The sequence below is a fragment of the Carassius auratus genome, chromosome 6 (genome assembly GCF_003368295.1).
Source record: "Carassius auratus strain Wakin chromosome 6, ASM336829v1, whole genome shotgun sequence".
Classification (NCBI taxonomy): domain Eukaryota; kingdom Metazoa; phylum Chordata; class Actinopteri; order Cypriniformes; family Cyprinidae; genus Carassius; species Carassius auratus.
In genome coordinates this window covers 10,697,040-10,712,509 of record NC_039248.1, presented here as the reverse complement: position 1 = coordinate 10,712,509, position 15,470 = coordinate 10,697,040, and the positions used below count along the sequence as shown (strand labels likewise).

The following is a 15,470-nucleotide window of genomic DNA, read 5'->3' as shown; positions in this document are numbered from 1 at the left end:
ATTTTTTTTTCAGTGCTGAGAACTAAACCCTAAATTTGCAGAATACAGTAGTATGTAGTATGTTATTATTCTATTCTGCACTCTAAAAAATGTACTGTAGAATTTACAGGATTTTACTGGCAAAAAAGTTGCCAATAAAATCCTGTAAAAATGATGTTAATTGCTGTAAAATGGATTACAGGACATTACTGCAAAGCAAATAACAGTTAATTGCTGTATGTGAAATACAGTAGTTTGTAGTATTTTTACAGTAACATTGAATTTTACAAGTAGTTTATTTTACAGCAATATTTTGTAAATTCACTAAACTACAGTATTTACCTGGCAAAAAAGTTGCCAATAAAGTCCTGCAAATATATTTTACAGCATTTTTTTTTATTATTTCATTAAATTACAGTATTTAACTGGCAACAAAAGTTGCCAATACAATCATGTAAATACCCCTAAATACAATATGATGTTGTAATAATTTAACAATGAAACTGCTTTAAAGAATAATTTTAACAGTAAACTATAAAATACTGATATAAATGCATTATCATGAGCTCTATCTTAATTCATTTACAAATTAATTAAAACCAAGTCAATGATGATGCAAATAATATTCATATTCAGAGTAGAACATTAACTTTCTATAAAAATGAAGGTCAATCAACAGAACTTGTTTAATTATTTTTTTTTTAAAGTAAAAAAAAAAAAAAGGTTTTAAAGAAAAGTATTCAAATAAAATGCTGGAACATTAAATCACAAATTCTGTTGTTTGAGCTTATGTTCTATTAAATTAAGAATATTCCTACAAAAGACAATTTAATAAATACATACTGAAAGTCCATCAACTTTCTGAGATGAGCACACACATGAGGGTTGTCCCTCTTCTCTGAGACTTTTCCACTTGTTTTGCCTCTGTGTCCGTCTTGTATCCAGGGAGTGTAGTGATTCCAAGAAAACATCTGCACATAAAAACAAGCAAAAGTATCAGGATAAAACTAAGTATTGAATGAAACTACCTCAATAAAATAAATGTCAAAATGTCACTTATACAATACAATCAGCATTTACCAGTACTTAAAAGGTTACTCCATCGCAAAATGAAAATCTTACCCTCATGTCGTTCCGAACCCGTAAAAGCTTTGTTCGTCTTCGGAACACAATTTAAGATATTCTGAATGCAACTGGGAAGATTGTGACTGTCCCATAGACTCTCAAGTAAATACCACTGTCAAGGCCCAGAAAAGTATGAAAGACATCATCAGAATAGTCCGTCAGTGGTTCAACTGTAACGTTATGAAGCGACGACAATATTTTTTGTATGCAAAGAAAACAAAAATAAGGATTTATTCAACAATTTGCCTCCTCTGCGTCAGTGTAGTGCCATTTTTGGAGAGTATCTGTTGGACACACACTACATAGCCTGTTCTGTGTCAGCTGGGTCACATGGACATGCTTTCTATGTTTATTTACGCTTTGATTTGAACGAAAACAGCATATCCGTGTGGTGCGGCTGACATAATAAAAAATAACGACTTTGTTGAATAAAGTTGTTCTTTTTGTTTTCTTTTCATAAAAAAATATTTTTGTAGCTTCGTGAAATTACAGTTGAACCACTGATGGCAGATGGATTATTCTGACAATTCTTTTCATACTTTTCTGGGCTTAGACAGTGTTAATTGTTTGGCAGTCAGTGGGACAGACGCAAGCCTCCCGCTTCTCAACTGAAATATCTAAAATTGTGTTCCGAAGATGAACATAGCTTTTACGGGTTTGGAACGACATTAATCACTGTTAACAGTTAACAGTGATGAATGACTACATTTCATTTTGAATAAGTAACTTCTGGAATATTAACATTAGTTACTATGACAATCGTTCGCATTAGGTAAACACTACTTTTAAATGCTCTCAATAAGAACATTTTAGTTCCAAAAATCGAACATTTGGCGTAACTATGCTATGATAGCAATTCCCAGTTTACTGCACAGAAGTTACCAACGCCATTAAATGTCAGGATAGGAGGCTATTGTGACATGAAATCGCTTATAGATTAACTTAAATAAATATAAAAGGTTATATTTCTTAAGTATAATTAAGTGAACTTACCAGGAATTATGAATAAAGCTTCTTATCTTCAATCGTTCTCGGGCTGCTCCAGTCGGCTGGGTTTCTGAATTTGAATAATGCACGCGCAATCCCATAATGCCACACTACAGTAAGTTAGTGTAGGAAACACCTGCTTCTTGTAAATGAATTACAGTTGACGTGGAAATATACTGTTAACAACTGTAAAACCTTATTTGACCCATAATGCATTGTGAGTTACAGCTGCATCTTGTAAAATGTTTATACAGTAAAATTCTGTAAAATTTTGCTGTAGAAACTACAGCAATTTTTTACAAGTGTGAACATATGCAGAAAGATTAAACAACAGCTTATGTCCTCCTTTTCCCTGTAACTGTAAACTATAAAAAAAAAAAAAAACATTTTGTTAACTGTTTGTGGTAACTGTTTTTGATAACCGCTTCCTATCAGCTTTTTTTTTTTCAGCTACTTGTTTGTTTTGGAAATAATCATAGCATGTGACCAAATTAAACTGTGCATTTGTTTAAAATAAGCAGGGAGGAAAAACGGTATCTTATCCAGCTGTAACAACATGGCATCACTTAGATCACATCTTTGATGCCAAAAAGCAGTAGATCCGTTCTCAAGGGAGTGTCAGTCCCCAACACAGAAACATAACACTACTGAAACTGTTGTTCATGAACTTTTGTTTTCTCACATTGTTTTTGTCTGTCTTTTTTCTCACCCAGGCCTTACAGGTTGCACGACAGATCCTTCTCCAACAGCAACAGCAAAGCAGTGCCCGCAAGTCCCCAAAAAACAATGACAAGCAACCTGCACCACAGGTATGTGTGCACATGTAAAGCTCAGATGCTCCTCGAGTTGTGTTGCTTGTATATTGCTCAGGAGCCTGTATGGCGTTTGCAGAATGTTTTAGCAACTGTCTCAGAAATACAACAGAATAAAATGAGAAAACATGTTGACATAATATATTGACCTGTAAAACAAACTTAAACTGTAATGCTCAGATGATTTGATTTGGGGGGAAATATTGGAGTTCATTTTGAAATCATTGATGTCTTGAATAATCAGAGCACAGTTGGAGACATTCAAGTTGAAATTAAATGGAAATAGTGACTGATGTTTTCTTCTATGTTGTCATATCTGAGTATAACGGATTATGGTAAAAGAAAAAAAATGAAGGGTGGGTACTTGATTCTATACATCGATTGTTGATTGGATTTTCAGATTTGGATGCTGCACTCAAAAGTGGAAGGTCTTTTATTAAACATTACAAGGTCCACATTTTTTTATTGAAACGCATGCATGGCTAAATTGTTCAAAACTAGATGCATTTAGAAAACAGAATTCAATTTTTTCCATTTCGTACCAACTTTAAGATCTTTACAGTTGCAAATATCTCCATTTGCTTCTCATTTAATCTGGGAGAAACAACTATAAGAGATATTAAAGAGATCAATTTTTTTTTCTTACCTGTAGAACATTACTGGTACTGACATATATTTGTGTGTGTGTGAGTGTGTGTTTATGTGGGTGATCAGACATTATTTGTTTACATTTATACAGACGGTTGGTGGTACAACATGTACCTGTCAAAGCTTGACAAACAGGAAATTAAGGCAGACATGGGCTGAAGAGTTGTCAGCACATTAATGTAGTGCTCTTTCATCACTCACAGTAATCTAACAAACCACACTCAATGAAATCCTGTCAGTTTTAGCACATTATGAGCACATGGATATCTAATGTGTGTGCAAGTGTGAAGAGCAAACAACATTAGCTTATTGAATAGAGGTACAGTAAGTATGACGTCCTCTCTCTCTCTCCCCCTCTCTCTCTGATCTCACATTAATTCTGTCAGCTGCAGTTAAAGGGGGCGCCCGGGAGCAGCCCTGGCTCCTGTCTTAGCCTCCGGGCTTTCTATTTGCCTACCATTTGTGATGCAAAGCAAATCCGGCCCTTTTCATATCCCCATCCGTGCCCCTTTAAAAGAGAGCAGCTAGCTGTGTCTGACGCAATATTTACGTTTATTTACTCGCTCAGATCCTTATCTCTGTTTGAGCAAGGTGGATGTTGTTTGTTTCATGGCGGAATCGCAGGAGACCAAAGGAGCGTATTTGTTAATTAACACACATCCCTGCATTGAGTGAGCGAGTTTGTGCGTGTAATGGCTATATTTTTAGTGGCACTTGCTAATGAATAGACATAAGTGATACCTCAAATTGTACGGCATGTTGAGTTGTTAGTTTTCCAAGCATTTAGACAATTTTAATTCTGGTTGATGATAAAAGAAGTGACCTGAATATCATATAATAAACTGAATAAACACCACATAGCTAAATTAAAACACCCTTGCAATCACATAGTAACACCCTAGTAACATGACACAAGTTTTGCACAAGCTAGTACCACTCAGATTTTCTTCATCAAATGTAAATTCCTTTTTAGGAGGTGGTAGAGCTGTATGATTAATCGAAAGCCAAGTGTGTGCAACTGTGTAACTGAATACTCAATATTTAGAGTCAAGTATTTATTCAGAAATTATATTTGTGTAGTTTCTTTTATTTAGTAATAATAATAAACAATACAATTATTAATACAATTAATGTATTATTATTTTATAGTCACATTTATATAAAATCACAGCAACTTGACTAAATTGTTCAATCCTACGAACAAGAACAGCAAACATGAAGCTTTTTTTTTTTTTATCTCACAATCATAATTTTATTTCAGAAAAAGTGCAGTTCCATCCCCCCCCCCCCCAAATTGTACGGCCATACGATGTATCAGTAACATGTCATGTAGTAAAAAATAACTTGGGTTGTGTAGATATCACTGGAAATAAGCCACAAGGGGCCCTATTTTAATGATCTAAATGCAAAGTGTAAAGCGCACGGTGCATGTGCACTCAGGGCGTGTCCAAATCCACTTTTGCTATTTTAACGATGGAAAAAAGGTCCATGCACCGGAGCACATTTCTGGAATGGGTTGTCCCTATTCTCTTAATGTGTAATGGGTGTAACGTTCAATAAACCAATCAGAGTGTCATCTCCCGTTCCCTTTAAGAGCGAAGCGAAGAAACCGACCTGCTTGCGCGTGAAATTAAAGTGTGCCAGCAGATCATCTACGGGACGAGCTGGAATCCTGGGAAGAAAAACTGGGATGAAGTAGAATTTCATTCATCATTATAAGTAATAGGCTGAATTGCAAATAGGTAGCCTAATTCTAATACATGCAATGACTATCCATCATAACATTTTTATATTAAAGTAGCCTACACAATAATATTCTTTTACACTGTAATCCTTTTGTTTTTAATATTTGGCATGTTTGTGTGATGCGCGTCCCTGTGTGTAATAAGCAAAGTCAACGCACACTGTGGACCGGCCCAGAGGCGCCAAAAAATTGCGCCATTGACTTTAGACCAGGTTTGAGTTGGTCTATGGCCCAGTCTATTTTCAGCTCCTTAAAATAGCAATGCTCAGGCGCACCTCTTTTTTAGACCAGCACGCACATGGGCGCACAAATGGGCGCAAATGCATTTGCTAATTAAATGATGTGGCGCTGGATGGGAAAATGTGAACACCGCCGGACTGAAACTACCAAAAACACACTCGAGCTGCGCCTTCCGTCGCATTGCGCTGGGTGTATGATAGGTCCCAAGGGAATTAATGTGGCTTGTGACCTTTAGGTTCTGTGTGAATTTGTTGGCATTGAGATAAAGCCGAAAGGATCAAGCTTTTACAGCTTCACTCATCAGGCTGAGGGGTCAGTGGCAAGCAGATTCCACCATCTAGACTGTTAGTACGTGGAGGAGGAGCAGACCAGCTTCAGCACACAAAGATAAAATTCAAATTCAAATTTATTAATGTATACAGAGACCATGGCCAACCTGTCACTCACACCAGTGAAAAGAAAGCATGTGTGTTTTTGTCTTTCACCCTCATGCTCTCTTCCATCTTTCTATGACTGTGTTCAGAATGGAATCCTGGCATACTGTATACTGCCTACTGTTTTTTTTTTTTTTTTTTTTTTTTTTTTAAGTTTATCAGTATGCAGACATGAACATTTCAAATATGTTACCTATAGTATGCTTTTAAATCAGTTATTTTACTTTTCTTTTTTGTAATCTGAGGTGGGAACAGCCACTCCACTAGGCCAGTCACAATTAAAAAATAACATTAATAACAAAATAACATTTAGCACTTTGTTTCATCCTGGTGCATTAGTGCTTTATGAAGTTGAGCATTGTGGGATATAGTACCCCAGTGTATTATGCTTTGTTTTATAGGCTACTGACCAATTTGTCACATGTAGTCTAGGACTGTAACTTTTTTTTTTTTTTTTTTTTTGCAGAATTTACAGTAAAAATACACATTCGAATGCAGAAACGTTGCATTCAAAAATTAGATGTGTGTCAGGCAGCCTTATCAGTAGCGCACGAAATGTGACAAAGATGTAAGTGTTGCATTTTAATGCTTTTCTTAGCCTATCCAGTTGAAGCCACTAGATGCTGCACAGCTATGTTGTCTATTCCAAATATTGCAGAAAAAGAGAACAATCAATGCAGGGATGATGTCGTTGACATCAAAACCGGAACCAAGCCGTTCACACAGAACACATATTTATCACATTTTCTAGAGGGACATCCGTCACCGCTGCACCCGATGTTATAAAATGTTATAAAATGTATGTATGTTCAACTTTTAAAAAACATGTCTCGAGACTTTATGGTGGGATTCCCCATCCCACTGCATCTCACATTTTTAAATGAAGAAAGTACTCTTTGTGTTCGGTTTTCGGTCCTTTGCATGCAGAGGATGCATTTTGTTTCTTATTGTTTAAGCAACTTTATTAATTATATATGGTGTATAAACATTAGTTTAAACATTATGCAGTTTTTTCAAAGATAGTCGTGTTATTTTATTAGTAATTGAAGAAACGTGCATAATATTTTGTTCGATGTGCCCTCTTGTTGCCTCGGGAGAGAAGGCAAAAGCTTTTTTTCCCCTAACAGAAATTATGCCTCTAAATTAGAATATAATTTGAATATTGATAATATTTAAGTAAAAAATTCGAATTTAGTTTTTCGGCCATTTTGATAGCCCTAATGTAGTCGCTAATTCCTTGCATGTAGAAAATCCTCTTACTGTGCAAACTATATACAGTATGTAGTGTGGTAGTATCTAATTCTGAACTTTGTCTTTCCTTCATTCTATCCACAAACTTTTAGCTTATTATATTATCCAAGCACCCAATAGCTCTTTGCTGTCTTGTATGATTTATCTATCATTAGATGCTGATCTCTATTAGGTGTTATTGCTCTATTGAGGCGCCAAAAGCCAACTTCAATTTGCCTTACTTACTCTAGAGCGTATTAATTTGATTTGTTACTGTTTTATCACCAATTCAGCATTTCGGTCTCTGTCCACCTAAGTGTTTGCACATTATTACATTTTTGGGCTGTTTAAAGTTAACACAAGGTATGGTAGTGAATTCATAGGAAATTTTACCAATCAGTGGCTCATAGAATGCTGGACAATTAACAGACAAAATGTCTGATATGGCTTCATTAGTTATAATAGAAGATTTTCTTTTTTCATTATTATTATTATTATTAAAATGGGGGGGGGGGGGTCTTTATTAATATGACACACAACATAGAACACCATAAACATCTGCTGTAGTGACAGAGGCTAAACACACTCGGCTGGTCAAAAAACCACGAGTAAATCACCGACAAAATGACACGTGTAATTAAAAGAGTCCATGCCACTTTACCACTTTACACCTACAGCAGAGAACGAGAGAGAGAGAGAGTCAACAAGAGAAAGAGAGAGGAAGATCGAGAGAGTGCAACTCCCTCCTTGCTAATTACGGTTATCACTGAAATGGTAGGTCTTGAGTCATTAGTTCCATGTGCATTTAATTAGAGGCAGTCTGAAATTGGATTTAACTTATTACTTTTTCATGGATCGCTTTCTTGTCATCACTTCAAATTGGATTGCAGCCCCAGGTAACTAATTATGCCCGCCACAGGATCAGGAGTGGAGAAATAGGTAATTAGGAACAACACTTGCGGACATTCCTTGATAGTCCACCCTCGCCGTGGAATGAGGGAAAATAAAGAAGATTGAAAAAAAAAAAAAAAGAGTGAGGATTATTTGCGGCAATGCTGTGAAAGCAGGCGTGGTTTACTGTGCATTACCGCAAGGGATGATGGTTAGGGAGCTGGCACCTATGGAGGATTACTTTGACGTGCAGAAGGGATGACAGTGTTATTTTGACATGATTTTGGCCCGTTGGCGTAATGCCCCTACTAGACACGCACGTTATGTTTTAGTTGATCATCGCACAGTGTAAATGTCATGTCTATCCTCATGCATTCGTGAACTTTTGCCGTTAAAGGCTGCTTGAGCATAAACATTTGCCATTCACGCTTGAGTTGTCAAGAAGATATAGCAAAACAAAAGTGGTGTCAATAGGCAGTCTGAAAAGAGAGCTTGTTTGTTTCCTTAGACAGTGTTGATGCTTGTTGAGATCAGCTGGTCTGTTCGCTTATTTTTGGTGGAAACAAACCGGTGTCTTCCAAACATGTGCAAATCATCTGGAGGAGTTTGTTTCTGTACCAAAAAACAGCTGCTTCTTCAACTTCTTTGCGTAGGTGCTTGTTGTGAAGTTAAAACAAAAACATGGTTTGAAATAATGCATTTCTGTTTATTTATTTTTACCCACTTTTGGCAAGTTATTGTTTGACCTTGATCACAGGATTCTGCTCACACACCAAGGATGCTTTCACACTAGCACTTTTGGTGCGCACCTGGGTTCGATTGATGTTAGAGTCCGGTTCATTTGAATGATGTGAACGCTGTCTTCCGAACTCAGGTGTGCACCTGCTAACTATACCCAAGTCCACTTAAAAAGGGTGGTCTGTGGTACGGTTCATGTGAACTCCGGTACAGTTCGCTGCTGATGTTATTGCAATCATACCAATTCGCGAAAGGGAACTGCTATTGCATTATTGCATTGCACACTTTCTTGATGAGTGTGACTGACGCGCTGCAAACAGAGAGCTTTATATCTCGTTTCTGTTTGCCTTCAGCGTTCTTTAGATCATTTGCAGTACATTTGTAAGACAGGCATAAGTGTTATGTACCAAAGCTTTGTAAACAAAATGAATGGTTCAAAACCGTAAATATATAAAAGTACATAGAGCAAGTATGCATTTGCCGCCTTCTCCTGCGCCACCATTACTAAGCAACGGGGTAAACAGCTGCTGGCTTGATGACGCAAACGAACCAAGGTTCTGACCCAAATAAACTAATATGAACACAGTCCAGCGTGGGCAGGGGGAGTGGGGAACAACCAAACTCAGCTTCGGAACAGGCAAGCGAACCAAGTGTTAAAGCACCCTAAAACACCAGCAACTAAAGAAGTGTTTTATGACTTCCCTTGTTAATGTCCTCTGTGGTGAGTGAGACTCATTCTCCCAGTCTTCAATAGTCAGAAATGTCCGTTTTTTCCGTGTTTTGATGATGTCACAGGAAGTAATCAGTGGAGCTGTTTTGAACAATCTGTCTCGTTCTGTTTCTCATTGCTTTTCTTTCATGATCATATGCAGTCACAGGGAGGGCAAGTGGAGGTCAAGCGATAATGTCCTCTCACTTTAACAAACGATGAAGGGCCCTCACCCCCTCCTTCCCCTCCACACTCACACACACAGACAGACTGCAATTCCTCGTCTTCATAGAGTGCTACATGACACAGTGCAGAAGTCAGGCCTTGGCTCTCCTTCACTAATACCCTCTTTCTTCTATGCAGTTTTTTTTCTCTTTGTCTTTTTTTTTTTACTGCCCTTTTTTTGGTGGAGACCCATGGCATTGTCCTGACACATGTATACCACAGTGCAGCAATCTGTAACTCATTAGCGGTGCGGTGTGCTGGGGTTCACTGGAGCTCGGCCAGAGCTTCCAGCCTCTCTTATAGACAAACCCACCGTAGCACACCGTAGAGCCCACCTCAGCCGCGAGCAACCCAATGTGACCTGCGGACTCTCTGTCATCCACTTCTCTGTTCTGGAGGTGACAATGAGGCTGTTTGCAGGCACGTTTGGTGGCCAGTCCGAACCGGAAATCCTGCAACTCTGATATTGTCATTGTGGAAACACAATGGTTTCCATTTAAGAATTTTTGAAAAATGCTCACCAAGGCTGCATTTATTTGATCAATGATATTATAAAGACAGTACTATTGTCTAATATTATTACCATTTAAAATAACTGTTTTCTGTTTGGATCTATTTTTAAATGTAATTTATTACTTTGACGCAAAGCTGAATTTCCAGCATCATTACTCCAGTCTCCAGTGTCCGATGATCCTTCAGAAATCATTCTAATATGGTGATTTGCTGCTCAAGACACATTTCTTCTTATCACAATGAAAAAGTTTGTGCTAGTTGTGATTGTTTTTTCAAGAAAATAAAAATTGAAATAGAATTTTCTCACTGTCACATTTGATCAGATGCAAGTTTGTTTTTGTTTTTTTATTAAAATGTATATAATTGTATACAAATTCTGCAACCTAAGCAGGAATACTTTGACATGCAGAAGGGTTGACAATGTTATTTTTTTGTATTAATATATTTTTATACACATTCTATCTTCATTCAATCATTTGCCTTTTTCTTCCAAGAAATTGAAATTGTTTAAATAATGCATAAATAAATGCAGATTGAAGCTTTCAAACTTAAAAAAAGATACAAAAGCACCATAAAGACAAACAGACAACAATTTTTAATAAATGCTCACTGATCATTTTTGACCAGATCATTTGGGAACCTGATTAGTATGATTCATGAACAAATTATTCAGATGAGTTTGTGAACTTGATATAGTTTATATGACTTAACTTAACTTCCTAATTAAAAGAAATCAACTTTCATTGATGCAAAAAAAAAAAAAAAAATTACAGGCTTTTTTTTTTATATATATATTTATTATTATTATTATTATTATTATTAATTCACAGATTGGATTTTGCTACTTCTCTTTAGAAAAACTTGTGGACACGCTAATTAGAACTAGGGCAGATGTCAAGATTTTAGTCAATAACAATTTAAATTTCATTCTGTTCTTCACACAAAAATATTATATGGCTTCAGAAGTCATATGGACTGGTGTTTATACTTTTTTTGTCATTTGACAGCCCCAGTTCATAATAACTTTCACTATGTAGAAAATAACAGGCAAAATATCCTTCAAAAATGTACTTTTTGTGTCTCACAGAAAAAAAAGCCAAATAGGTTTGGTGGCATGAGGGTGATTAAATGATGACAGAATCATCTTTTGTTTAAAGGGGGGGTGAAATGCTCGTTTTCACTCAATATCCTGTTAATCTTGAGTACCTATAGAGTAGTACTGCATCCTTCATAACTCCAAAAAGTCTTTAGTTTTATTATATTCATAAGAGAAAGATAGTCTGTACCGATTTTTCCCGGAAAAACACGAGCGCCTGGAGGCGTGACGTGTGGGCGGAGCTAAAGAATCATGAGCGCGAATAGGCTTTTGTGTTGAGAGTGTTTGGAAGCTGTGACATTACCGTGAAGAAAAAACATCATCCAAAACAAACCATGGCTAACAGTCAGATTCAGCGTATATTTATGATCCAGAATCAGATCCAGAGGCTGAAATTTAACAAGAGCAGCATCAGCAACGACGTCTCTATGTGGTATGTACTGAAACTGTATATTTTGCTTAGCGGTTTTGGAAAATGACTAAGTTCCACTTTGTCATCTTTTTTTTTTTTTTTTTTAAGCTGTACATGTGGAAAGTGAAGTTTGATGACAACATCGCATGTTGTTTACTTGACGTGCTTATGCGCCGATAGCTAAGTTAACAACACAGAGATATTTGAAGCAGTTTTACTCACCGCCTGTGGTTCCAACATACGATCGTGACCCTTTTTCGTTGGGCCTGCATTATCCTTAAGAAATAAACGATGTGCAATCCGAAATGCAGGGAACAAACAAAAACACTTGCACAACTTTGTTGATGCTCTGTAAAAATAAACTCCATCCACTGGTCCCTTAATGCTGTTTCTCTTTTGGTAATCTGTGCAGGGTTGTCTTGCCCTGGCAACCAAAAACACACTTCTTTTGTGACTTTTCGTGACGCTCTCGCTCTGATCAGGCTGTGCTCAGCCTCTCAGTGCTCTGCTATACTGGAGCGCGCGCTCTTCCGGCAGAAGTGCCTCAGGACCCATATAAGGAAATTCCGCTCCATCTAACGTCACACAGAGCCATACTCGAAAAAAACTTTCCGAAACTTGTGACAAACCGGAAGGAGTATTTTTGGAACAGAAATACTCCTTCAAATGTACAACTTAATTTTTGAAACTTTGTCCATGTTTAGCATGGGAATCCAACTCTTTAACAGTGTAAAAAACTCAGTATGCATGAAATAGCATTTCATCCCCCCTTTAAGTTCCTTTAAATATATGATCATATGTTCATAATTGCTTTAACAGTTTTTTAGGGAAAACCATAAGCATATTTCTCATTCCTCCATCTGCAGCTGTATCCACGTATCATTCCTGTTCTCTTCAGCCGTTTGTTTTTTCAAGTCATATTGTAAGAATGCATTATGTGTAATGTGTAGATGAGAAACAGGCTTGGATGATGCTGTCACGATGAGGTCATCACGCTTTTTTCCAGACTGTCTGGCCCAGCCAGTAACGGCCAACATCAAATTGCTGTTGCATCAACTCCAAGCACCAACCCTTAAAGCTACAGTGCCATTTTCGAGACCTTTTCACTTCAGTCATGTTTCGTCCCCCCGCCCCCCCAAGCTGCCTGCCACCCCCTTCTTCTTGTCTCCTCCCTCTCTCCTCTCATCCCTCAATTCTTTCCATCTTTTCATCCGTTTTCCAAAACGGTATACAGATGTGTGGTCCATGATGCTAGGACTGTGGGGATTGATCTTTATGGATTGATCTATATAGATCGTATTTGAGACTCCAAAACACTACCTGCTAGATAAGAAGCTTTGGGAAGTCTCTTGTGTGAAGTCACATCTGACGGCCTGTGGGTTCACTAAAGAATATACAGTTGTCAGCGGTTAGCATGAGATGCTTGGGACAGGGGAATATGGGCTACTGTGATCAGTGTGTGTAAGTTTAACTGCTTTGAGTAGTTCAGCTCCTCCTCTCTCACTCACTTGGTGTTGGTTTATATTTATTACAGATGTTAAAAATACCCTGATGTGGCCTAGTGTGGCTTTGTGTGTAATAGTCGACTGAGTTGAGTAAAAGCAAAGATTTTCACTTGCATTGATGCAGTTGTTTCATGGTTATTTCTTTTATGAATATATTATATTACTATGGATTCCTGACCTTAAAATTTGATTTGTGGTCTGCTGTTTAAGATTCGTTTTTATTTTTAATTCATTTTCAATTTATATATATATATATATATATATATATATATATATATTTATATGACAAATAGCTTTGGTTTTAGATTTAATTTGATTACATTGCATAAGTTGAGATCTACAAGAAATATTTTAACTGCTACTATTTAAAAGGAATACTGCTGTAAAAAAGCACCTTATTTGTTTTAAGTGTTTGCAAACAAAATGTTATTTCACTTCTGTTCATATAGCAGTACTTTTAAATGAAAAAAGTGCACACACTACTTTTGAAGCCATTATTGAATTTTGTGTGATTAATCGCAGGAAAATCATGAAAGAATTTGTTTACAAAATATATGTGTGTGTACTATGTATATTTATTATGTATATATAAATACGCACAGAGACATATGCATGTACATATTTAAGAAAAGTGTTACATTTATATATGAAATATATTTATACGTGATATATATGCTATATGTGTGTGCATTTATATATACATAATACATATTGTACAACAGAACTGTTTTCAACATTGATTAAATATTTCTTGACCACCAACTTAGCAAATTAGTATGATTTCAGAAAGATCATGTAACACTGAAGACTGGAGCAATGGCTGCTACAGTATTCAGCTTTACCTTGACTGGAATTAATGAGCCCCGCACATGACACGCAGGAAAAAATAGATGGCTAAATCGTGTGCACGATTTACTAATTCGCAATAGTAATCGTGTGCACGTTTTAGTAAATTGAGGGAACGAATTAGTTAATCATGCGCGCAATTTATTTCTTTTTTCTTGCATGGCATGTGCGGGGCTCCGTACTGGAATAAATTGCATTTTAAAATATATTAAAATAGAAAAAAAGTTATTTTATGTTGTAATAATATTTCACAACATCACCTCCTTCACTATATTTTTGAGAAAACATTTTTGAGTACATATATTTATAGTATATACTTGTGTTGTATTAATTCATGTTGCATTAATTCACATATATTGATATACATACAATGCACAATACAACATTAAAGATGAAAAAAAGTATTAAGACAGTTTTAAATGCTCAAATATGGTCTTTTTATGTTTTTTTATCGTTTTGATGATGCCTCCAAAAATAGTGTCTGACTCAAAAAGCACACACTCTGAATCAATCACAATAGCACGTAAAGAAAACAACATTCCCCCACCCACTTCATTTATGTCGAACATCACCAACAGAAAAGCTCATGTTTTGACTGAAGGCAAAGCCACAGCGAAGCACAGACAGCAAAGGCACACTTTTCGCTACCGTATCAGTGCACGATTAATCAAACAAGATCTGCTTGATATTTAGCAGTCTAGTGCTTTTGCTAAATGTGCGTATAGTTTGCGGTGTCTGAAGAGATTGCCTGTTCCCTTAAATACTTACGCCAAATATCATCACCGCACATCATACTGTACTGAAACTGCTGGTGTCATGATAGTCAGAGGTCAGAGATGACTGTTTGGTCTTTGCTCATTCATTAATAGAAGTGACATTCAAGATGTGTGCGCGCGTGTGATTTGTGTTTTAAAAAGAAGGTTGTTGCCCACAGCACCAGCTGTTTTCTGTTAACATCACACCTGTTCTGCTAAAACCTGTTTCAGTAAACAACAGATTACATTTAGTCACAGGACAGCGTTACAAATGAGCTTATTTCGACCTGCGCGAAGGTCTAAAAGAGCAAAGATATCTCCGTCATAGTAGTAGTACTAGAACCCGTCACGTCTGTAGTGGTTTTGCGATGACTCTTCACAAGAGGATTCATATGACTGCGCGGTTTAAATGCTAAACTCAAGCAGGTTACCAGCAAACGCTTATCTGGGATCAGTTTCCCCTTGGCCCTGTGTCATCCTGACAGTCATACAGGGAACCGCGGAGCTGATCTGAGATGGAGCGCGTTATTGTTTGTGTGTCAGTCTCGCGAAGGAGTCAACCTGTGCTTTCCAATTATCTG

The 15,470-nt window shown here is 36.8% G+C and overlaps 1 protein-coding gene across 17 annotated transcripts in view; it reads left to right on the top strand.

Moving 5' to 3' along the window:
- Positions 1-15,470, top strand: part of LOC113096129 (forkhead box protein P1-B) — a 175,830-nt gene that overhangs the window by 111,026 nt on the left and 49,334 nt on the right. For all 17 annotated transcript variants that reach the window (XM_026261609.1, XM_026261610.1, XM_026261608.1 and 14 more), the window contains one exon: positions 2,805-2,900. In XM_026261609.1, coding sequence (XP_026117394.1) covers positions 2,805-2,900 — 96 coding nt within the window. The remainder of the gene's footprint in view (positions 1-2,804; positions 2,901-15,470) is intronic.